Source organism: Equus quagga, chromosome 2, assembly GCF_021613505.1.
Source record: "Equus quagga isolate Etosha38 chromosome 2, UCLA_HA_Equagga_1.0, whole genome shotgun sequence".
Taxonomy (NCBI): domain Eukaryota; kingdom Metazoa; phylum Chordata; class Mammalia; order Perissodactyla; family Equidae; genus Equus; species Equus quagga.
This window is the reverse complement of record NC_060268.1, coordinates 111,706,281-111,729,409: the sequence shown is the minus strand read 5'-3', so window position 1 is coordinate 111,729,409 and position 23,129 is coordinate 111,706,281. Positions and strand designations below refer to the sequence as shown.

The 23,129-nt window shown below is 38.9% G+C and overlaps 1 protein-coding gene across 4 annotated transcripts in view; it reads right to left on the bottom strand.

Moving 5' to 3' along the window:
* The window catches only part of RYR2 (ryanodine receptor 2), a 678,741-nt gene that overhangs the window by 19,626 nt on the left and 635,986 nt on the right, over positions 1–23,129 (bottom strand). For 3 of the 4 annotated variants that reach the window (XM_046653495.1, XM_046653497.1, XM_046653498.1), the window contains 9 exons: positions 20,246–21,543; positions 19,358–19,425; positions 17,100–17,247; positions 13,727–13,813; positions 12,900–13,118; positions 11,264–11,394; positions 9,889–9,931; positions 6,423–6,556; positions 2,124–2,184 (listed from right to left, as the gene is read on the bottom strand). In XM_046653495.1, coding sequence (XP_046509451.1) covers positions 2,124–2,184; positions 6,423–6,556; positions 9,889–9,931; positions 11,264–11,394; positions 12,900–13,118; positions 13,727–13,813; positions 17,100–17,247; positions 19,358–19,425; positions 20,246–21,543 — 2,189 coding nt within the window. The remainder of the gene's footprint in view (positions 1–2,123; positions 2,185–6,422; positions 6,557–9,888; positions 9,932–11,263; positions 11,395–12,899; positions 13,119–13,726; positions 13,814–17,099; positions 17,248–19,357; positions 19,426–20,245; positions 21,544–23,129) is intronic. The other variant, XM_046653496.1, reaches the window with a different exon arrangement.

Sequence of the window (23,129 nt, the reverse complement as noted above, 5' to 3'; positions counted from 1 at the left end):
ATGTTGTAAGTGGCAGAGCCATTAAATTGAATGTCTACTGGACAAGCCCAGTGGCGAGGTTATGAGAACCACAACTAGCCTCAAAATCAGTAAGGGCAGACGGGAGAATTACAAAGAACAGAAACAGGATCAAGATTAGGCAAATAACTAAATGTATACATTGGAAGAAGGAAAAGGAGTCCAAACTGATCTTTGGAGCTTGGGGAGCAAAAAGAGCAAAAACACTAAGAGAAAGAGAAAGTTGTAGACAGGAGACTGAATTTGGTGGGGAGGTGTGGAGGAGAGAGAAGATGATAAATTTGTCAAGGGACATTCAGATGGAAAGCTCTAGCAGGCTAGGAAGAAATGCAAAGGCTGAGGAAAAAGGACAAGTTTGTGGGCCTAAGATGAGTAAGGAGATGTACATAAGTGACAAGCAGAGTCAGGGATACATGTGTGGACTGTACATTGGTGCTGTGCTTGGATAGCCAGACTCAGCAAAGAAAAATACAGACTGCCCAGTTAAAGTGAAACATCACATAAAGAATAAATACATTTTTAGATAAGTATGTCCCATGCAATATTTGGGATATACTTATGCTACAAATTATATATATGTTTAGTTGTCTGAAATTTAAATTTAATTGAGAATCCTTTATTTCGTCTGGTAATTCTAGCTTTGTTTCAGAGAGAAACTGCAATTTGAAGAATGAAGACACATTGAGAGGTGATTGGCCAAACAGAAGCCAGGAAACGGCAGGTGGATGAATGTCTCATAACATATCAGAAAGATGTCTGAAGAAGGTTCTTCAGACTTCCTCCAGGATCTGTCTGTGCCCAAATTCTTGACAAGGAAACTACATAGCAAAGTGAATATTACAGACAGGCTGCATCTGGCAAAAGTGGGCTATGCAATCCTGTGGCACTGAGGATTGACATTGGCAGACAGAAGCCACGATGGCCTGGCTACCTGAATGGAAAACACCAACACTGGAGTTGAGGTGGCCTCCTTTTTATTCAGGGAGTTGCTTCCAGTATTAGATGAGAAAGTAGCTGCAAGACACCTTATTAACAGTTGACAATTCTACAGAATATTTGCAAGATTTGATTTTGAGCTCTTAGAAGGGTTCTCTAAGAGACCAAGAGTTCTGGGCCCATGGCTGGGTGAGGCAGGGGTGGGGACAGAGGTAGGAGAATTTTGGGGGTGTCATAGGTCTTTAGGAGAATGGAACTAACATTCACTATAAAAGTCAGTACTAAAATCAGAGTGAGATTTTGAGACTAAACGAGACGTCTGAGAGAAAGCACAGGAGCAAGAGCAGCAGCAGGTTTAGGGCTAAGCCTTCAGGTCTGTTCATGTGACCCTATCTGCAGGGCGCGTGAGGACGGTGAGAGGATTATGAAGCAGCAATGAGGAGATGGGCTGAGATCCTACAGAAAAAATGTGTAGTTGACCTTTTCAACGAGTTTCATGATGCTCCCAGCACCCTCCCACAGCCTCAATGGGAGCATCAAAATAAGTGATAGTAACAATTATTCAAACTGAAAATTCCAAGAATCACAAATGTTAAGCTATTGAGTAAGTCAGGGTAGTAAAATGTGATTATCTGCTCTGAGAGCTGTAGCTTTTAGTAATGGGTGATTTTTTTCACTAAATTGGAGCATATACTTGGGCCTCATTTTTAGTTCATAAGCTCTTAGGCTCTTTGAAAAAAGAAGAATCAATCAAGAAAAAGAACACAACAATTTAACGTACTTAATTTGGGGGAAACTTAAATTGATCACAATTAATGCTTAAAAATTTTTTTTAAACATATTTAAAACTTTCTTTTTAACATCTATAATATTTTGAAGTATGCCATTGCTCATCTAAAATCTGAGTGATAATACACATGAATTCGCGTCTCAGTTTCTTTTTCTGGTGTAAATTTATTTTCATTTTAGTCTTTCAGCAATTGAAAGAAATGGAATGAGAGATGAGCTGATTAATCATATATTTCCATGGGTCTTTCCCAGACATAGTCTGTATTAACTGAATTGATATTTGAATAACTTTCTTCAATAACCATCTTTCCATCTGCAGAAGCCCAACAGACTCCTGTAATCAGAGTGCATTTTACTTTGTGGTAATGAAGCGGGCTTACGTTGTCAGTGAAAACGACTCCTAGTTTCCACATCTGATACTTCACATCAATAGAGTTCAGTCTGGAAAGACAAAAGGAAAAGTTTATAGATATGAATATTAAGCATAAACTCATAGGCTTGCAAGAGCCTGCTGGCATTCACTTTCGTTTTTTCCCCCATTTTTTTAAAGATATAACTAGCATACTGCACTGTATAAGTTGAAAGGTTACAGCATAACGGCTTGACTTGCATATATATATTGCATTACATATATTGGGAAATGATTACCATAATGAGTTTAGTTAACATCCATCATATAGTTTCAAAAACTTTTTTTCCCTTGTGATGCGAACATTTAGGGTTTACATGGGATGAGACTGGTAGCATCTCTGGAGATTAGTTCTAGTCCAGGTGCCAAGGGAAGCGCTGAGAGCCCCCTTGGACAATGTATTCCAGAGTTTTATCACGCTTTTTGAGAGGGATCTTGGAAAACAAAATAAAACAGAACTTCACCACCTTCCTTTTCTATTATTTAAGAATCGTCCTTTCTTTTTCACCTTTTCTTTTCCTACATTAAATATAAACTCACTTTTTTGTGACAATTATTCCTGGAAACTGTATGAAATCAATCAACAGGTCTGTACCATAAGTTTCCTCACTAACATTATACATTTGTAATTGCATTCCAACAGAACAATTTTTAGTTCAACTAACGAAAACCTGCCTAATGTCTACAGCTATTTTACAACTTACTGATTTTGCCAATGAAAGGGCCTTTTCATTTTGTTTTTGTTTCCTTTTATTTTCAGAAACCTCCCCTTCTCAATGCAAGACGGAATTTAACCCTCCCCCTCAGTTCCTATAGCACTCCGTAGACACCTTCCTTTATGACGGCTTCCGCATTGTTTTGTGCTTGTAGGTGTGTGTGTTTATGCCTTGCTCACTCTTCTGTGAACTCCCCAGCACCAAGCACATTATCTCACACAGTGAATATCTTTCAATAAATATAGGTCCAATAAATGAATCTTAGCATGAATATTCATGATCTTTGCAGATTAAAATACCCACAGTAAAATATACTTTTTAATTTTCATTTTTTCGGAACATGCCACTGATTTATGGGTTAGAAATTATGATGACTTTCTTAGCCTTTCCAATATTCCAATTAATTGATATGACAGGATATGATACAATACAATATAATATAAAATTATTATTATTTTCAAAAGGGCTTCTCTAGACTTACTGTTTTAGTCTTTAATTACTTCTTTAATCATTTCTTTTAATCAGGCCAATCTTAAATTATAAGTGCTAGGATAGGTAGTTGCTGATCTAAGCTTACTTCTCAGAAGACTTTCCTCCCAGGAGTTAAGGTTTAATTCACCCTAGCCTAGGATTTTTTTATTTTAAGGAAACAACATTGTCTTTGAGCTATAATTAATTTTATTATTAAAGAGCATTTTTTTAAAGTTCCATGAATATTTACAATGGGTTTCAATAGAAAAAGAATTTTTTTTTTTTTTAAAGATTGGCACCTGAGCTAACAACTGTTGTCAATCTTTTTTTGTGTGTGTGCTTTTTTTCCCTGAATCTCCCAGTACATAGTTGTATATTTTAGTTGTGGGTCCTTCTAGTTGGGGCATGTGGGATGCCACCCCAAAGAGGCCTGATGAAGAGTGCCATGTCCGTGCCCAGGATGCAAACTGGTGAAACCCTGGGCCACCGAAGCAGAGCGCGCGAACTTAACCACTCTGCCACGGGGCCGGCCCCCAAATTTTTCTTAAATAAAAAAGGAAGGGAGGGGGAAAAAAAAAAAACAATGGGGTAATTTAAATGAGAGCATGATTATTTTCCATGAAAGCAATCTAAAATAAAATAAAGGTTTATATCAGGATGTCTGAATTTCCCATGGTAATTTCTTAGTTGATTTAGAAAATTATTCTTATGATTATTTTCCATCCCTACCATACATCACTGATACCAACATCACTAAGCAGCATATCCTTTCTGTAGTGTACAATATTTTTTCTCACCAACAGTGGCAGCGATGCTGTTTGGATGGGGCTGACCCCACCTCCAGGGATGGGCCACAGCTGATCTAGGCCAATCAGGGCACAGCACTCCCCTGGCCACAGGGCTTGGTTCACTGGTAGACTAAAAGCCAGAAGCTGAGGAGCTTTGCTAGATGGTTTTGAGATATGAGCTCCCCTTCTTACTCCATGAAGACACAAATGAAGACGCATGTGGGCTTTCTGGATGCTGGCAGCCATTCTATCCCCAAGAGGCAAGCTGGCCATCTATTTAAATGTGCACATACCAAATCCTATATGTTTGATTGATAGATAAATGCATGCACACATAGACACATATATTTTCCTTATATTCAAGTGTTCACATTAAGATGATAGTCATATAGAAACCAGATATCTTTTAAAATTTGATCTTTCTAAACACTTTAATAAAGGAACACTACATGTAAATATTTTTACAAGTACTGTATGTCATCTACTAGATCTTTACGCTTCTACTTTTATTATCTATATTTAAAGGTATTAATAAATGCCACATTGATTTCTTGGTGCTTTCTTGGGGGTCAAACTTGCAAACATTTACTATGTAAAACAGTGGAATATTCCACTAATTTAAAACTATTTGTTCATAGTAAGAAAACAGCCTAAACTTTTCTTTGATTTTTTCAAAATTACTTTTTAGACTCACAAATATGACCATTGAAAATGTATAATTCAGTAAAATTATTTAATTGTACATTGCTTATCAGGAACTTGAAAATGTTACTAGGAAACTCAGTACCGTTCACAGCACAGTCCTTGTTTTATATGATATTCTAACATAAGGGCCTTCGTTCCTAAGGACTGTCAATGGTACTTCATCTTATATACAGTGACATAGTCTTTATGTACCACACTTGTTTTCTCAAAATATCCAACAAATATTTTGGATCTAAATTCACAATTTCTGTCATATATTTGCTTATCTAACTACTTTTCAACTGGGTTCGCATTATTTTTATAGACCCTAGTAACTCTAACAAGTTTTCAGACAGATAAAAAATATATGACCAATGAGATGGGTAAGCCAAAATATCTTTTTTTTTCTTGCTGAGGAAGATTTGCCCTGAGTTAACATATGTCGCCAATCTTCCTCTTTTTGCTTGAGGAAGATTCTCCCTGAGCTAACATCTGTGCCAATCTTCCTCTACATTCCATGTGGGTCACTGCCACAGCATGGTGGCCAATGGGAGGTCTGTGCTGGGATCTGAACCCATGAACCCGGGCAGCCGAAGTGGAGCATGATGAACTTAACCACTACGACACAGGGCTGGCCCCTCAAAAGACTTTTTGTAATGCTAAGTAAAATATTTATCTAAGGTAAAATAACACTGCTCTACAGAATCTTAAATATTTATGTTTTCAAAGTAATCATCACATCCCTAATGGACTGAGACGATAAATACACAGATAAGAAAGGCTGACATGTTTTTAATGGAAGGTAACTATTATGTTTCTGCTAAAATTTTTTAAGCGGTTATGACAAGAAATTATATTTTTAAAGCATGTATGCTTTACATTTATTCCAGAATTACAGTTAATTAAATTTTCAAAATAGATACATATGTATGTACACATACTCACACTATACATATACGGGTGTGTGTAAAATTCAGTCTCAGGTGAATTCAATTCAACTGGTTTACACCCTCCTAGTTATATCATAATGCATTCTCCCATGCAAGCACTATATTAAAAAGTACCCCATTTTAAAGTAAACTTTCCAAGTAATAGTATGCCTGCATAGTATTTCTGACATATGAAGTCTTTGCTATTTAAAGAAAATACAATAATTGTAATAAAAGGATATGACCTTTGAATATTTTTAATAAAAGGGATACATACTTCCTTTTTCCAAAACATACGAAAATAAACTTCTTTTCAACAGGAAGCATCAGAAAACACAGTCATGTACTGCACTTTTGCATATGTTTTATTTTGACTTAAATGGCATTTAAGGATAGGAAAGGCAAATTAAATTAAGAACATAAGTCTTCTTTATTTTTTATTGCTTAATGCAAATAAGGAAAAAGCTACCTTCAAAAATTAATAGAAAAAAACCTAATCATGCCAGAGCACAAAATACTGAGAAATTTAAAAGTAGACTTTATATGCATCCTCTGTTTCTCTCATCTCTCTCTTCCTCTGTCACTGAAGCAAAGGAAACCAATGCACGAGCAAGTTCAGGAATGTATTAATTTTCTCTTCTTTCAACCTGGACCTATAGGAGAGAGCAAAAGTAACACTCACACGGCCGACAGGGAGCTGTCTTTCTTTGGCTTCTTCTTTTCCCTGGCGTCGCTAAAGTCCAGAGCAGCTTTGTCCATGCCAAGTAACTCACTGATTCTATCTCGGCCATAGAACTCTCCATATTTATCCATAACCTGGAGGCAGGAAACAAAAATATTTTGCTGGCCTCAACCACTAAGTAGCCTTATCTATACACGTGCACACAAACCTCTAACTATTACTATTATTTTTTTTTTTTGGTGAGGAAGATTGGCCCTGAGCTAACATCATTGCCAATCTTCTTCCTTTTGCTTGAGGAAGATTGTCCATGAGCTAACATCTGTGCCAGTCTTCCTCTATTTTGTATGTGGGATGCCACAACAGCATGGCTTGATGGGGGTGTGCAGGTCTGCACTCGGGATCTGAACCCGTGAACCCTGGGCCGCTGATGTGGAGAACGCGAACTTAACTACCATGCCACCAAGCTGGCCTCAAATATCTAATTATTTTCGTACTTAGCATATGTTTGTCTTATTTTCGAGTTCACTTAAAATTCTAGTTCATGGCTCATTTTCTGTGATTTATACCACTTAAGGTCTAAGCAAACTTACAGCATTTCAAGTAATGCCTATCTGAGGAACAAGATTTCTTATTGAAGAGAGGGAGGCATGTGATAGAAAGAGGATGGGCTGAACTCAACGGGTAAAGAAGTGGGAGAAAATGGAATGAAAGTAACTTCCACCAAATTCATACTTTGTGCCAAGAATTACGCTAAGAACCCTGACTTGTTTTCCCTCATGTGACTATTACAACATGTAAGGTTTGTGTTATTAGCGTCCTATTCTGCAGATAAAGAAACTGTGTCTTAGAAAATGTAACATGCCAAGGTTGCCAAGCTAGGCAAGTGAGATTGGGTGAGGAAGCATGTAGGCAGCTCCTGACTCCCAGCAAAGATCTTCTGCACAGACCATTGCAGGCCACTGGGCTGGCCACCACCGTGACGGCATCCCCTTGTCGTCTCCACTCAACCATTCAACTTTCCCCGTAGTATCCTGACTCCAGCAATTCTTCAATAACACCTGGACCTGGAACCCTCTCACCATCCTCAGGTCCTCAGCGTAATTCTTATCAGTGTAGCTTCCTTGTCCACCACTGGAGTTACTTCTTAGCAACCCCCTTTGGCTTCCTTGCCCCTCTCCTGCTGCCACATTGGCCTGGCTTTGCCCATGTGTCATGTTTTTACATCAGTGCTTAGACGGGGGCTCCCAGCTCACCCTTGAGCTCAGTACGTTGGACTCTGATAGGGCGACCCTCAGCCCACAGTCTACATACCATGAGAGTCCACAGAACGATGGAAATGGAGTGAACAGGAAAAGTAATGAAGCAAAAGCACAAGGAGAAAGGTGAAAAGAGGGGAGGTAAGCAAAGAACAGGAATACAGAAGAAACCAAGGAAATGAGAGTGAGAGAAAAGGAGAAGTGGGATGTTAAAGTAAAAGATTAGAATGGATGAAGGAAAGACATATAAATAGAAAGAAAGAAAGAAAGGATTGGCAGAAATAAAAATTGGCCTTTTCTGAATATATAATCTGAATCAGGTAAATGAAAAGAAAACATAAAAGAGCAACGGTACTTAAAAAGCCTATAAATATACATTATTTTGGTTAAGTAAAACAATTTGTTTTGCCTTATTCTCACTGCACTACAAACGGGCTGGGCTGATCTGAGCGGGAGTTCCCTATGGATTGTATCCTCACCCCCATTCCCTGGGGAACAAATTGGGCACGAGAGTAGGAATGCTATCAAGAGTCTTGGCTGCAATTACAATTTATCTATTTCTTTGACTCTAAATACAGAGTTTCCTTCATAGAAATTCTCGCTTTGATAATTTAGAAGCTTCTCTATTGTGTTAAATAGTAAGAATAAAATAGTCACATTAGCTATTTAAAAACTGTTCTTTCAAAGCTTTTGCCTAATTTGGATGCCCTCACATGCAGCAGTACAATGCGACTCAGAAGGCCAAGTCAGGAGACAAAACACTTACACAAAACAAAAATCAACAAACACACTGCTCTCTTCAACTAGAAAGTCTTGTTACTTCAGAAAAAAGGCCATGCACTTCATGATGTACTTGATTTAAATTCTCGGTGCAAGCTCCATGTGTCCCCTCAGATTGGGAACAAACAGTGTGTGGCTGCTAGTCGCCAAGCACTCAGAGTAGTGCTGAGCTGGCGGAATCAAAGGGAAAAGAGCACCTTGTTGGGCAGGAACGTCAGCCATTTGCTCCGCACTGTCTGCACATGGAACAGGGGTGAGTTGAGTCAGTTTGGCACTTAGGGGGTTCAAGGAATAAGTAGCAGCTAGAAAATAAGGATTATAGCATTTTACTGTTTACAAGTACTGTTCCATACATTATTTCTGATGAGATTTTTACATATTGAGGTATTTGGGTTCAAAACTGGTTGGCTTGAACTAAAGAGGCCTGATTTATGGCCAAACACACACTGCCCATCACCTTTAACCATTAAAGTAAAGAATGCTCTCTCTTAAGATAAGAATGTGTACTTCTGCTCCTACGCCCTATGGGTAACAGCCTATTAGTCCCTTTCCCGACATCTGGGTCACACTGACCTGCTAACGTGCAACTAAATACCTCTTTGAAACTGTGATGAAAATGTATCCTGAGTGTATGTTCTCTGAATGTATGTTCTTTGTTCCAAAAAGATATAAGACTGTACTGAAAACCATGCTTCTCCAAATGCTTTCTTCCTTTCTAGAAAAGGCCTTCCCAGGTTATAATCCTGACTCTGGCTCAAGTAAAACTCATCTTATTTCTCCTATCTATAGAGTGGTTATTGGTTATTTGTGTTGAGATTTCATTTAAAAAAAACCTGATCTACATGGAAATCCTGTGTGGAAGGCAGGGCAGAGATAACCCTCAGCTCTCACATGCCGAGCTTTTGTAGGCCTCACAGCCCATAGCTGAATCCATTTCAGTGTTCTTTCTACCACCCTCTGATGCAGTCTGCATCAGGACAAGACTTTATGAAAAGATCTTTCAAGTTATAGAAGGTAAACAAAATTCAGTCCTTTGTTGTCGTGCAAAAACTTTACTTCTTAAGTGTAAAGGAGGATGCCCCTGGTGACTTATCAGCTGTCTTACCAGAAAATGGCCGCCCACTAATTTAGGTTACCCAAACGACCTCAGAGAAAATTCTTACCAATTCTTGTTAATGTGCAGACTGAGCACTGTTTATTCACCTGGGTCAGAGAAAGGGTGGATGAAGGAATGCCTGTTTATTTCGTGGTTGCAGAGTATGGATTTCTTACGAGCAATTTTTGAAATTCATATTCAATTCTATTCCAGTTTGAAATGGCAGATAGAGCATATATCAGTATCTCATTCTACATATGAGCCACATCAAATTCAAAACTGAATTGTACTTTAGGAAAAAAATAGAGACTTTATTCCTTCTAAGAAGTATTACCTTTCTTTTAACAAATTTGTCCCAGTAGTTGTTGGGGAATGACCTAAAAGATATGAAAGCACAGAAGTAAAACACTATCATTTTTAAAAATGAAATATAACAATATATTGTTTGGAATATACAAAATACTTAAAATAATAAGTAAACATGTATTCTTCCATTCACAAAAATTACAATGAATTTGTTTCCCATCACATCTCATAATTTTTCTACATCATGAGTATATTAAATATTATTTTAAATCTCAATATATAAATATATAAATCACAAAAAGACTATGAACTAATATTTTTATGGAGAAGAAAATGAGAATATTTATTAATAAGTAGTCCTTATATTTTTTGTTTACTTAAAATGTGTCAATACATACATTTCTTTGTCAATTATCTTTAAAAATTAAAGTATCTAAAAAAAATCTGTCATTGTTTTCCCTATGAAGTAAAAAAATCTCATTCCCGCTAGTTATCCTCAGGGACACTTTGAGCACAGTACTAAAAACAGGACTCTGCCACTCTGACTAATGGAGGATTCACTGAAAGGGAAAGACTTGATTAGATTTAGTACCAATAGCTAGAGTTGCTAAAAAAACATTGAGCATTTAGAGGAAAGATTTACAATTCACAAATAAAACACTCCCAGTTGAAAACTCAGAACCTACCAGAAATAATAACTTTTTAAGAAGAAGCAGAACTAATCACAATTAAGAAAAGATATTACACTCTTGAGAAGCACAAACTACTCAAAAAATATTGTATCACCAATACTTTCTATAGTAGAAATTATACTTTTGTGATGGATTTATACCTGAAACAGCAGCTAGAGGTTTGGATCTTGATGCCACAAGGCAAAATGATTAGTGTCTAGAAAAAGTATTTGTTTTCCTGTGTCATATTTCACATGCCATAATGCTTAGCTAGTTGTATGCTAGGCTGCTTGATGATATCAACTAAAAGTTAACAACTTAGAAATATTAAAAGTGTGAAATTCAATATTTTTGCCTTTAATGCTACAACTCTTTCCTTAATGAATAATCTTCGCTTCGTCTGCGCTTTCGGATGAGATAACCCTGCCCTGTAGGTTACGTAGCTCCAGCTACACACTTCCCTGAGCACTGAGTAATGGATGTGAAGTTCCATCAGTGCTGTGGAAATGGACTCAAAGCCATCCTTGATGAAGGAATTCGAAACACAGAGGGCAAAAATTGATGGCATCCATTAAGAAGCTGATGGTGCTTAGTCTTTTGATTTTCTTGGCGGAATATATAACTATTATTCACCTCTCTTAAACTTTTGACAAATCTGCAGAAACTCCAGTAAAGTATTTTATGTCTTTAAGTTTTTGAGCACAGAAATGTCCCATATAATTCTTTACTCACTGTGTGTTGATTACCAGTCTATCCCACTGGCCTTTAATATCATCTTCAGAAGGCTGTTCTGTAATATACAGCCCATCGAATTCCAATTTTCGAGCTACTTCCTTTTCTCGCTTAAAAATAACCAATGGGACCTACATGGGAAAAATAAACATGTTAAAATTAGTTTAGATTTACTGGCATCTCCTGTGGTCATTATCTTTATAAAACAGCTTTTGGAAAGAAATATTTCCCATGTTACTTCCAGGAAGGTAAAAATTGAGTGAAAATAAATCGGCTATATTTAGGCAGAAAGAAGATCTAGAGGTTTTGGAAAAACAGAAGACAGAATAGATATTATACATATACGCATACGTTTTTAAACACATAGAAGTTCATAGATAATTGTACTAATAAAATCACTTTTAAGTATTAAAAAGATTATGCAAAATTTTTTCTTTTGCATATTTTATACATATATACATATATATAGCAACACTAATGTAGGCAATAAAATATAGCAATGTTACTAATGTTCCAAAATGCATGCTTCTAAAAAAAATGCAGTTTTATTTGAGAAATCTCTTTAATAATTCCATGCTCAGCATGCCCACATGCTATTTTGAAATAAATTTTAATTTCAACATCAGCAAAAATCTTCATCAGTTTGCCAGAATATTTCCAGAACGTATCAATTCTCTTTTCATATGAACAAAGTTTATACAAGGCACAGATACAAGAAAGAGGCAGATATTCTGGAAGTATCGGAGAATATCCCCCCTCATAAAACAAGGGAAGAAAAGGTTGGGAGAGGAGTTTCTGAAGAAAACTTTACAGTCTAGTCTGGTACCCTGGGCCCTGGTTTTTCAAAAGTCTTCTGCAAGTTTCACAATCAGAGGCAGGGGACAGTGCAATAGGGCATTACAGTGAACAGTGTCTTTCTAGGTAAAGATAAAGACATTTGCAAAGGTAACGGGGAGCTCTGAGCACTCAGAGAGACTATCTTACGTTCTATGCACCAGATTATATTAATCCCTTGGTAGGGCTCTAAGGATAGAGCTGTACTATTTTCTGGGTGAAGTGTGACAAACTGTGAAGCATTTCTGCCAAGGATGGCAACATATGTACCTAATAACAGAACAATCAAAATGATTCATAGGTTTGATACGATGTATTTCTATAATTCCTAATCCATTGGAGCATTGCTAGGAGACATAGGGGTTGGTCACCTTTGTGGGGTCAAGTTATAGAGGAAATTGGCCATTATGTGTATAATTACCAATAATGTGAAAGAAAGCCACCTAAGACAGCCCAAGGCCACATCCCCTTCCCAGGGCAGCCTGCAGCCAATGGCTGGTCAACACGGAGCTCTAAGGTCAGGTTCCAATGCCCCAGCCCAGGACAACCCTGAGCGGGCAGCCCCACTTCAGAGACTTAGGCCTGTGACTGTGCCGTATTGCATCTGCACTGTAGCCCCACTCTTCCCTCTGTTCCACCTCCTTCTTCCCGTTGCCCTACTGGTGTTGATTCATAGAACATTCCCTAATAAACTTTGTGCCTGTAATTTTCATCTCAGAATCTGCTTCCCCAGAAGTGCAACCTGCAGCAGACATGCACACACACAGACACACACAGGTACCTTGGTGCCTTACTATCTTACTTTCAAGCAGTAGTATCCTATGATGCAGAAGAAAGAAATGACGGTGTGGAGAATGGCTAAGATACGCAACGTGGGCTCCATGTAGCCACTGCTCTCCTCCAGAACATAGTGAACTGCAATGATTCGAGGCGAGCTGCTCTCCAGGCTGCTAACTTTGGCATTTTCACTTGAACTGCGAATGGGGAGCTCCTTTCCTTCAACCACAGAAGAAGTGGAGACCTGATTCAAACCATTGAAAGTATGGTCAGTTCATTTCCTCTAAGATATCAGTGTAAACAAGAAACAACAGAAGGAAACTCAGCCTTATCAGCAAATAGCTTGATGTGAAACCACTGTACAATGAAAGGACTAAAAGCAAAGGCTAAAAAGATAGCTTTTCAAAGCCAATGGCAAATAATGAACCCATTTTTTAAATTCCTTCTAATCTAACCAAGAGTTATGAGGGTTCCAATGCATGCAGGAAAAAATGAGATGGCTAAGCTGCCTTCTCAATTATCAAAAGAATTTAATGTCATACAGGGATGCCATGCCCACACATAGTAACAGGTGAGACATTCAGCCAAATTAGGGGAGGAATACTGTGGGTGACTCTTCTGCAGAATCAAACACTCTTCAGCTGAGGCACTTCTGCTTGGTTCAGAGGAACAGATCTATGCCTGCCCTACTCGACGCTCAGTGATGCGCCCAAGCCTGAGGTTTTCTCTTTCATCAAAATATACTTTAGAAGAAATTTACATGTGCTCACTAGTGGATCTGTGAAGCCTCTTCATTCAATTCAGTCTATTTGTGGCTTCATAATGGTTATTAAAAGACTAAGACATACATACCTTATAAAAGAGCAAGATGAAATTGATTGCAAATGCGACAAATAAGGCCAACATTCTCATGTTGTAGAAGTTGCGAGCAAAATAGTTCTGAAGACGAAAAAGATTATTAGAAGGTCACTGAATCGAGACTTGAAATTTGCAGGCAATTTAAATAAAGCATTCACTTATTTACCCAAAACTATTTCTTGGTGAGGAAGATTGGTCCTGAGCTAACATCTGTTGCCAATCTTCCTCCATTTTTATTGTTTCCTCCCCAGAGCCCCAGTACATAGTGGCACAAACTAGCTGTAAGTCATTCTAGTTCTTCCATGTGGGATGCCACCACAGCATGGCTTGATGAGCAGTGTGTAGGTCCGCATCCAGGATCTGAACCAGAGAACCCTGGGCTGCCAAAGTGGAAAGCACAAACTTAACCAGTGGGCCATGGGGCTGGCCCCTACCCAAATCTATTTCTTGAGAGCCTACCACATATCAAGTACCATTCTTGGTGCTGTAGACGTTATAGTGAATGAGAAAATTTGGGCCACCATGGAGGAGACAGATAATAAAGAAGCACACTCACAGATCAAAAACATAATTTCAGGGAATGCTAAATGCTGTGAAGAAAAAGCCATGAGGTTAAGGGCTTAGGCAATGGGGGTGTTATTTTAGACAGGTGGTCAGGGAAGGCCTATTCTAGGAGACGACATTTGAGCAGAGGCCTGAATGCCATAGAGGAGCAAGTCAAGCAAACGACTGTGGGAGGGTATGTCAGACAGAGAGAGCATGGCAGGCGAAGATCCTGAGTTCAGAGTGATGTTGGTGTGTTTGAGGAGTAGTGAGAAGGAAGCACAGTGAGAAGAGGGGAAAGAGGAGGGAATGAGGTCAGAGAGGTGACCTGGGGAGAGAGTTTTGTAGGCCTCTGATAAGTCTGCATTGTCCCTTAGGATGCAGAGGTTCAGCTGATGATCTCTGGGGCTACTTCCTCGCCGACGGATGTGGACAAGCAACTCAATCACTCTTGTAGCATCATTTTTCTCATGTGTAAAGTGGGGATATGACAGAACCTAAGTTTGCTATGAAGATTGGATAAGTTAATACAGGGAAAGTTAGTTATTAATCTTGTTATTATAATTGGAATTATTATTTTATTCTGGGTAGGATGGCAAGCTATTGGAGGATCTGAAGAGGGCTTGATGCAATCAGATGATTTGGAAAGATTATTCCAGCTATCATGTGGAAATAGACAGGAGGCAAGAGAGGAAGCCAAGGGACCAGTTAGAAAGTTATTCCAGGAGGGGGGGAAGAGATAGTATTGATGGTGGTGGCTTGGACCACGGGGTAGCTGTGGAGATGGTAAGAAATGGGCAGACTGTGGATATATTTGGAAGACAGAGCTGTGGAGAATTATTGTTGGATTGTATTTGAGGTGGGAAAGAAAGAGAGGATTCAGAGAGGATCCATTCTGGATTTGTGGGTGTGAGCAACTAAGTAAATGGTTGGTGCCATTTATTGAACTGAGAAAAAACCCCACAAAACCTAGAGGAGAGGTGGGTTTAAGGAAAACGGCTCCAGGAGATACCAAGTGTTTGTTTTCATATTAAGTGGGAGACGTCTATAAGGTATCCAACTTGATATGCCAGGGGCTTTAGCATCATAAGGCCATCTCAAAATAACAACACATCTCATTCTCTCTCTCTGTATACACATCCCATTTCATTTCCCCACACGTGACCCTGCCTTCACTGCCACAGCTTAGTGGACCAAGGCTGGCCACCATACCAAACTGGGTCAATCACATTGGTTCTTCTTGGAAGGTGGAACTAAGTCATAGAGGCTGAGTTAGTTACCCTGGTTATCTGAGCTGGGAGGTCACAAAGACTTGGGGGACAAAGGGCCTGTGGTGGTCTGATGTGGCCATGATTAGTCTTGTGCATGCAAACTGGTGGGCAGAGCAAGTCATACTGCAAAGAGAAGCAGAAAAATAGGAACTGTGCAGACATAAGAGAACACTGACCCTTGAGACAGGGAGATGGAAGAAAACCTCAATTACTTGCTTTTACAACTGTACTTAAACCTATTCTACATAAACTGTAGTTAAATGTAATTCACTGGGGCTACTGCAAGTTACTGTGGAGCACATTCAACCTCATGCCCTATACCATCTATACTACATCTGCGGCCATGGCAACTATGACAACACATCAAATGAGTGATTATCCAGAGCTCTCTAGAAAACGTTTATGCTCAGTGTACTTCGTATTAAACAATATAGGGAAAATACAAGATGGGTTAAGAAAACAGTTAAAACTATTAATTAAAATATATATGTGCATAAATTACATAAAAATATGTAATATATATATTTATGCATAAGCAGTTAGAATATATAATTACTGAGATCAATCCACTTCCCTTATAGGCAAAATCCTACAGTACACTGGGTTTCTTAATGGGCTATTTTTGATTTCACAAAGGCTGTAAAACACTAAATATGCCTCTGCCTTTCAAATGGCTTTATTATGAGGAGTGTTGTTCTTAATTTCTAGGTCTGATGCTATTGGTCAGTATCTCTTGTAGGTTTATTCTACACATTTATCTCCCAATCTTTTCCTGCTTTAAAAATTATTATAATATTTAGACACATATATAAAAGGTTTTTCAAACAAAATTTTTAAGAATTCTGTCCTGTATGAATATGAATAGAGATAGAGAACTACACCTTCTTTCTCTGTTTTCCAAATATTAATATGTATTCTACTAATCTGGGGAGCATTTCTGGAAAATGTATAAGACACTACATAAAGAACTACTTTCTCTCTCTTCATTCTCTCTTTTTTTTTTTTTTAACTTGTTTCTACTTAAAGAACAATTTTGAACAGACCTTCTTATTATCAATGGAAAATTGGCTCATTGCATTAATATTTTTATGGCTGGATTTTTACTAAAAGGGTAATGTTCTACAAATACTGACTGACTCAATTTTGGAACATCTATTTGAATTACTTACACCCTAGAAAGCATGTTTTGGTTTAACCTATTGCAGAGCCTCACACAGGGTCCTGCAAAGAGTGGAGTGTCAGAATATATTTATTGACTTGCTCTAAAGTCTTTGTGGGAAGACACTGGTTGCAGTGCGCCATTGGTCACTAAATCAAACGGTTTCTGGTAATGTGAACGTAAGCAGATATTATGGGGTTAAGGATAGGGAGCGGTGGACCAAAGCCATTTATAGGAAACATAAACACACTAAGACAGGCAAATAAAACATACTTGTAGGACTAGCTTCGTTCCCTGACTGCCACCCGACGGAAGGTCAATGAATATTTACTGAGCCTGAATTCTTATGGTCTCACAATACATCAGTAACAATATTCATTGTAAGTCATCTTACTAGAAGTTTCTGTTGATACGCTATGATTTTCTTCCAGAATGCTGACTCAGGAACTTCCGGCTCTCCATATCGATGTGTGTGGAGCTGCCTCAGCTTTTGTTTACCCTTGTCTTCTTTGGCTTTTTCTTCTTTTTCTCCATCTTCTCCCCTATGAACACGAATGAAATATAAGCCATCCAGAAACTAAAGAACTGAACAGGCTTTGTGCCAAAATATACAAATGAACAAATATTTAAATCATAGTATCATTTTTGAAAACCAGTTTCTCTCCCAATAAAGTATAATATTTAGAATTTTAGAATTAGGGGTAGGATTTCTTGCTTATCAGAGCACCTGTAGATGGTAATTCTGTGAAATTCAAATCTAAAGGGCATTTTACAGGCTTGAAGTGTCTATATATGTATACATAGCACATTCCCTTCCAATTGCACAATCAAACATTTAACTAAAAAGAGAAAAAATGAAGACATTTTATTCTTTTATGTTTTGCTGGGAAAGATTTGCCCTGAGCTAACAGTTGTTGCCAATCTTCCTCTCTTTTTCTCCCCTCCCCAAAGCCCCAGTACATAGTTGTAGATTTTAGTTGTGAGTCCTTCTAGTTCTTCTTTGTGAGCCGTTGCCACGGCATGACAACTGACAGATGAGTGGTGTGGTTCCATACCCGGGAACCGACCCCAGGCCACCGAAGCGGCGTGTGTCAAACTTTAACTGCTAGGCCAACAGGGCTGGCTCTGAAGATATTTTTTTGCTGTGGCTTTCCAACATACTTTATTTCAAATTATGATTTTAATGTTCAATCTTTAACACTGACTAGCCATTAGGACTCAAAATCAGAGGCATATGCATTGGTTGTTCACACATTTAAAGGCTGTCAATATATTAATTTTGCAGACAATAATTGAATCACAAGCACTGAAATTTAACACCAAAAACCCCTTTAGGTGCAAAATGCCAATCCTTCATGAAAGTGTATTTATTTTTATGTGTAGTTGAATATATATAACCCACATATACAAAACCAATACTTAACCTTAACCTATATGAAGTATATCTACTCATATTTTTAACAATAAAGAATTGCCAATGAAATGACTACCGTGTCCTGTTGCACATGTCTACATTTCACCATAATAGTTATTTACGTGGCCATTTTTACAACTAATCCAACACTGTAAGATCTGTGACAATAAATAGTGCTGACTGTAAAGAACAGACAATGAAAACAGGCCAAAGTAAACAATAGAACAGAGGAGGAAAATATAATGCTATGTGAGAATAGTGGCACTACAGACACTTAAAAATTTGATTTCCTGAATTTTTTTTTTTTTTTAAAGATTTTATTTTTTCCTTTTTCTCCCCAAAGCCCCCCGGTACATAGTTGTGTATTCTTCGTTGTGGGTTCTTCTAGTTGTGGCATGTGGGACGCTGCCTCAGCGTGGTCTGATGAGCAGTGCCATGCCCGCGCCCAGGATTCGAACTAACGAAACACTGGGCCGCCTGCTGCGGAGCGCGCGAACTTAACCACTCGGCCACGGGGCCAGCCCCTGATTTCCTGAATTTTTAAAAATATGTATATAAAACTATTTAAACTTGGGGAAAGGTGTAGGTTTTGATTAATAACAGAAAGCCAGGGTTATGGAGGAAATTATAGGTTTTCATTGCTTCATATCCAGCTTTTTATTTCTTATTCTGCATTTATAACTGTGCTCCATAACACCAGGAGTGTTAGTAAGAATGAAGATTCCTGGGCCCCACACCAGACCTGCTGAAGCAGAATCTTGGGGTGGGGGGTAGGGGGCAAGGAATCTGTGTTTTTAACAAACTCTCCAGGCAGTTTTTATGAATGTGGCCCTGGGACTATACTTTGAGGAACACCAGGCCTCAAGGATTCTATGCAATGGCGTTTGTCTTTCCCTTCTCTGCAAGGACAGAAATACATGCATGATTTTAAACACAGGACTGCAGCTGCAGTCACCCCATGGAGAGCATCATCTGGAATCACTGGAGTCTGTTCTGCTGAGAGAAACACGCACACACAGAATCCTCAGGGAACAAGGAGAAAGAGACTGGAAGGGCAGCCCCCGGAGGCATCTACACTTCTCCCCGCCGGGGGACTGAGGTCCTTGCACCTGAGTCTCTCCACTGAGATGACAGACGTCATCACATAGCATGCGACTCTCCATTCTATCTCCTGAAGAGGGAGTACAAGTCAAAGAGACTTACAGAAACAAAGGAAAGTACACAGAAATGACACATACTCGGCTTTTTCAGGTTCAGATTTGTTTTCCTCTTTTTCTTCCTTTTCTTCTTCTTTTGCCTTCTGTTCCTTGAATGAGTCAATGGGGAAAAGAAAAGCAGGGTTACACATCACCTCTGAATGAGTGTAGAGACCATGTGCCAAATAGTAACCTATAAATGATAGTCTCTTGCCCATATCGAGATAAAAGTGCCACGTGTACCTTTCATTCTGCTGGTCCAGACATTTTCCCCTTCTTCTCCACACTTACCCACCAACGCTAGCATAGGTACGAACTTTCTGAGCTCTTCCCACTTTCTTTTCTTATTTCAGAATCAGCCTTCCTTACCTCACCCTCCCACTCAAATCTCACTTATCCTTCAAGGCCAACTTAAATCCCAACTCTTAAGTCTCATCTAATTACTCCAAACCATACTGATGTTTCCATTTTTTCAACATACGTAACTTCTACTGTCTACTGCCTATTCTATTCAACACTGAATAATTTTCTAGTATTTTCATGAGTGCTGTTTATCTTTCTAATCAACTCTTTAAGGCAACTTGAAAGTAGTGACCACATCTTACATTTCTTTTAATTCCCTATGATTCTGAGTAGTGTCAGACACACGGTAAATACTCATAAAATATGGTCATGTGGATGGAATGATTGTTCAGTTGACTAATGTCATTAGGGTGGTACTTGAGCTTACCCTATAATAGTTTAAGATAATTCAGTAATTTGTAAAGAATCTTCAAAAGGCTAGCTTTGCCTACCAAAAAGCCATTTCTCTTTGGAAATCTGAGTCACATATTGAACACCATTCTGGCACTAGAATGAAAGCTGACGTCAAGTTCACTCACTGTGCCCACTTGAAAGCCAGAGAGCTGCTGCGACTTAGGGATAAATTACCTGAAATTTGTCCTGCACTTCAGGGATGGGGACTGGGTTGCTCATGAGGTCACTGAGGCCTGCGTTTGGATTATGAGGAATGAGTTTGTACTGTCCTCCTTCTCTCTTCAGATCCAAGCCAAATATGTCCGAAAGAAGGTCACTTTCTTCTGTCAGCTCCTTTAAATCTGTTAGATCCTCTGAGGCCAGGGCAGTGTCCACGGGTTTCCTCTCCCCCTCCTCTCCCTCTCCTCTCACCTCATCCTGAGTGGGGTCTGGCATGTTAGCTAAGAGCTCTGCCACTTTGATCTTTTTCGCCCCTTCTACCAGGCTTCCTCCCAGCAGCAGGCTACAGATGATGCGGGAAAAGCCCCTGAAAACACTGGCCACAAAGTGCAAGAGGCTCATAAGAATACTCCAATAGGATGAAAAGAAGGCTGTGACCATGTCCTTCACCGTCATCTTCTTCACTTTCTTCATCTGTTTCTTCAGGCTCTTTAGGCTGAGCATTCGCATCAGGGTCAAGATATTATACCTGAGAGCAAACAGGGCCGACTTGACTGTCAGAATGGAAAAGAAACCCATTTTTGGACCCTGCTCTTCGGGCTTCTCCTTCTCACTTTCTTCTTTATTCGCTGATCTCTCGTTCAAATCCGACTCTGAGATTTGAGCGGCCAGCTGCATTTCAAATATGGTGTCCTCACAGAAGTTGACAAAGAGTTCCATCTTCTCTTTTTCCCCCCCTTCGTTCACCACATCAAATATGAATTGCCTTTTGGACTCCTTGACCTGGGGCTTCTCCCACTGGGTTCGGCTGGACTCACTGATTTCAAAATAAACCCTCTCAATGCGTTTGGCACTGCCCATGATCTCAATGCGGCCCAGAAAGGGCTGGAAGTAATTCAGCACACTCTCTGCTAATTCCAGGAAAGTCTGCAGTCTAGTATCATTGGGCATGTGTTCGGAAAGATTTGTCAGAAGAACAGCAACATTGAAACCGATGTCCTTTGCAGGTTCATGGAATCGTTTGACAAATTCTTCATAGTCAAGGGTTTCATTTTCATCTGTCTCTGCACAGGACAGAAGAAACTCAGTCTCTGATTGCGTGTAGTGCTTATGGCTCTCCATTGCTTTATGGAAGTCCCTCTTGGAAATGACTCCCTTGCCATCAGGGTCATATTCTTTAAATGTATCAGAAGATGTTAAATCCTTTAGTTTTAAGAACATGTCAAAAAATTTCAGAATCATCTCCACGTTGTTGGAGGACTCCACAAGCATATCAACCATCTGCTTGCCGATGGTTCCATTAACAACATTACCTGGTGGTAAAGAATTGCACTTGTTCAAAATGAACATTCCTGATAAAACCAGTGTCTATAGAGAAAATAACAATATAAATCTTATAGAACATCTGAATCAAGGATATCTCCTTGTTTATCTTCCAATATATGAAGTCTCAGGAAAAGATGGATAATTATTTCTAAACTCTAGTTTTAAAGAGTGATTATATGAACACACGCAAAACCATACTTACAAAGTAATTGATCAAAGAAGCAACGTGTTTTAGGATAAAGAAACCTGGGCAAACATTTATATCCTAAAGCTAGAAACTGAAATCCGGTTTCATATTATTAATAAAATAATTATTATTATTAATAACATGAGCATTTGCACAGCCCTTTAGGGTTGAAAAATCGCTATTCATAGACAATACCTGATTTAATGTTCCTATGCCTGTAAGGCAGGTACTTTTTATTAATTCTGCCTTTATTATCGAAGAAACTGAGGTTTAGCAAGGCTAAATGAATCGGCCCATTGTGACATGATTATTGAGGGTTAGTGCCAGGACGTTAGTGCCAGATCCTCTGAGAGCAAATTATATGCTCTTTCTGATGTAAAATGCAAAGCATCTCCCTCCGTATCTTCATGGTCCAGAATGTTTATAGTTAGAAAATGGAGGATTACCGATAAGCTTGAGAAAATTAGATATTATCCTAAATGACAGAGTCAGAGAATGCTTTTATTCCTTGAACAGAGCATGCTATGTAACACAAGGACAGACAACAGAAGAAAGATGCATGGCGAGAGGTCTGCTGAGTCCATTTGTGAGGCAGTAAGCATCGTGGTTAAGAGTGTGGGTTTGGGGGCCAGTTTTCAGGTTTGAATGCAGACTCCCCCATCTATTAGCTAAGTACCTGGGCAGATTTCTTAGCCTCTCTGCCCTCAGTTTCCTCATTTGCAAAATAGTCATAAAGATACTATGAAAGTCATAACTGGTATCAGTATTAAACAAATACGGAAACCAGCAGCTGGCACATTGTAAGAGGCAAATTTTAAGTTGTCTTGGCTGTGGCTGCCCCCAATGCTGCAGTGACTATAGTTGTTCTTGTTATTATTATTTTGACTAAAATTTGAATTGAGGTCATAGGAAAAGGATCCTGTGCTCAGAGAGTATAACGTGGCTGCCAACTAAGGGTTTTAAGCAAATGTTGCATCTCTGAAGCCCTAGCACGAGGCCTGACCACCACCTTAGTTAACCAAAGTGCAGTTATGCAATGCATGGCAGACATAGAAACAGAGGGGAAAAAATTTGGAAGGATTTAGAAAGAAGGGTAGGTAACATAATTGCAAATATTTTTTAGTTGATTTGGTCCTGCTCACGTGATTTCATGGAATTCTCACATCAGTCTATCATTATCTCCATTTCATAGAGGAGGATACTGAAAAATGGAGACAAAACTTGTCCAAAGGTCCCACTGCTTGGAAGTGGGAAAGCAGGGCTTCAAAGGCTGGTGGCAGATCTTGGAACCCAGGCTCTTAACCACTATGTTTACTGCCTGATACAGAAAAGAAATGCAATAGCAAAGAAAGGAATGTTGGACAGAGAAAAGAGGTAGAATAAAAC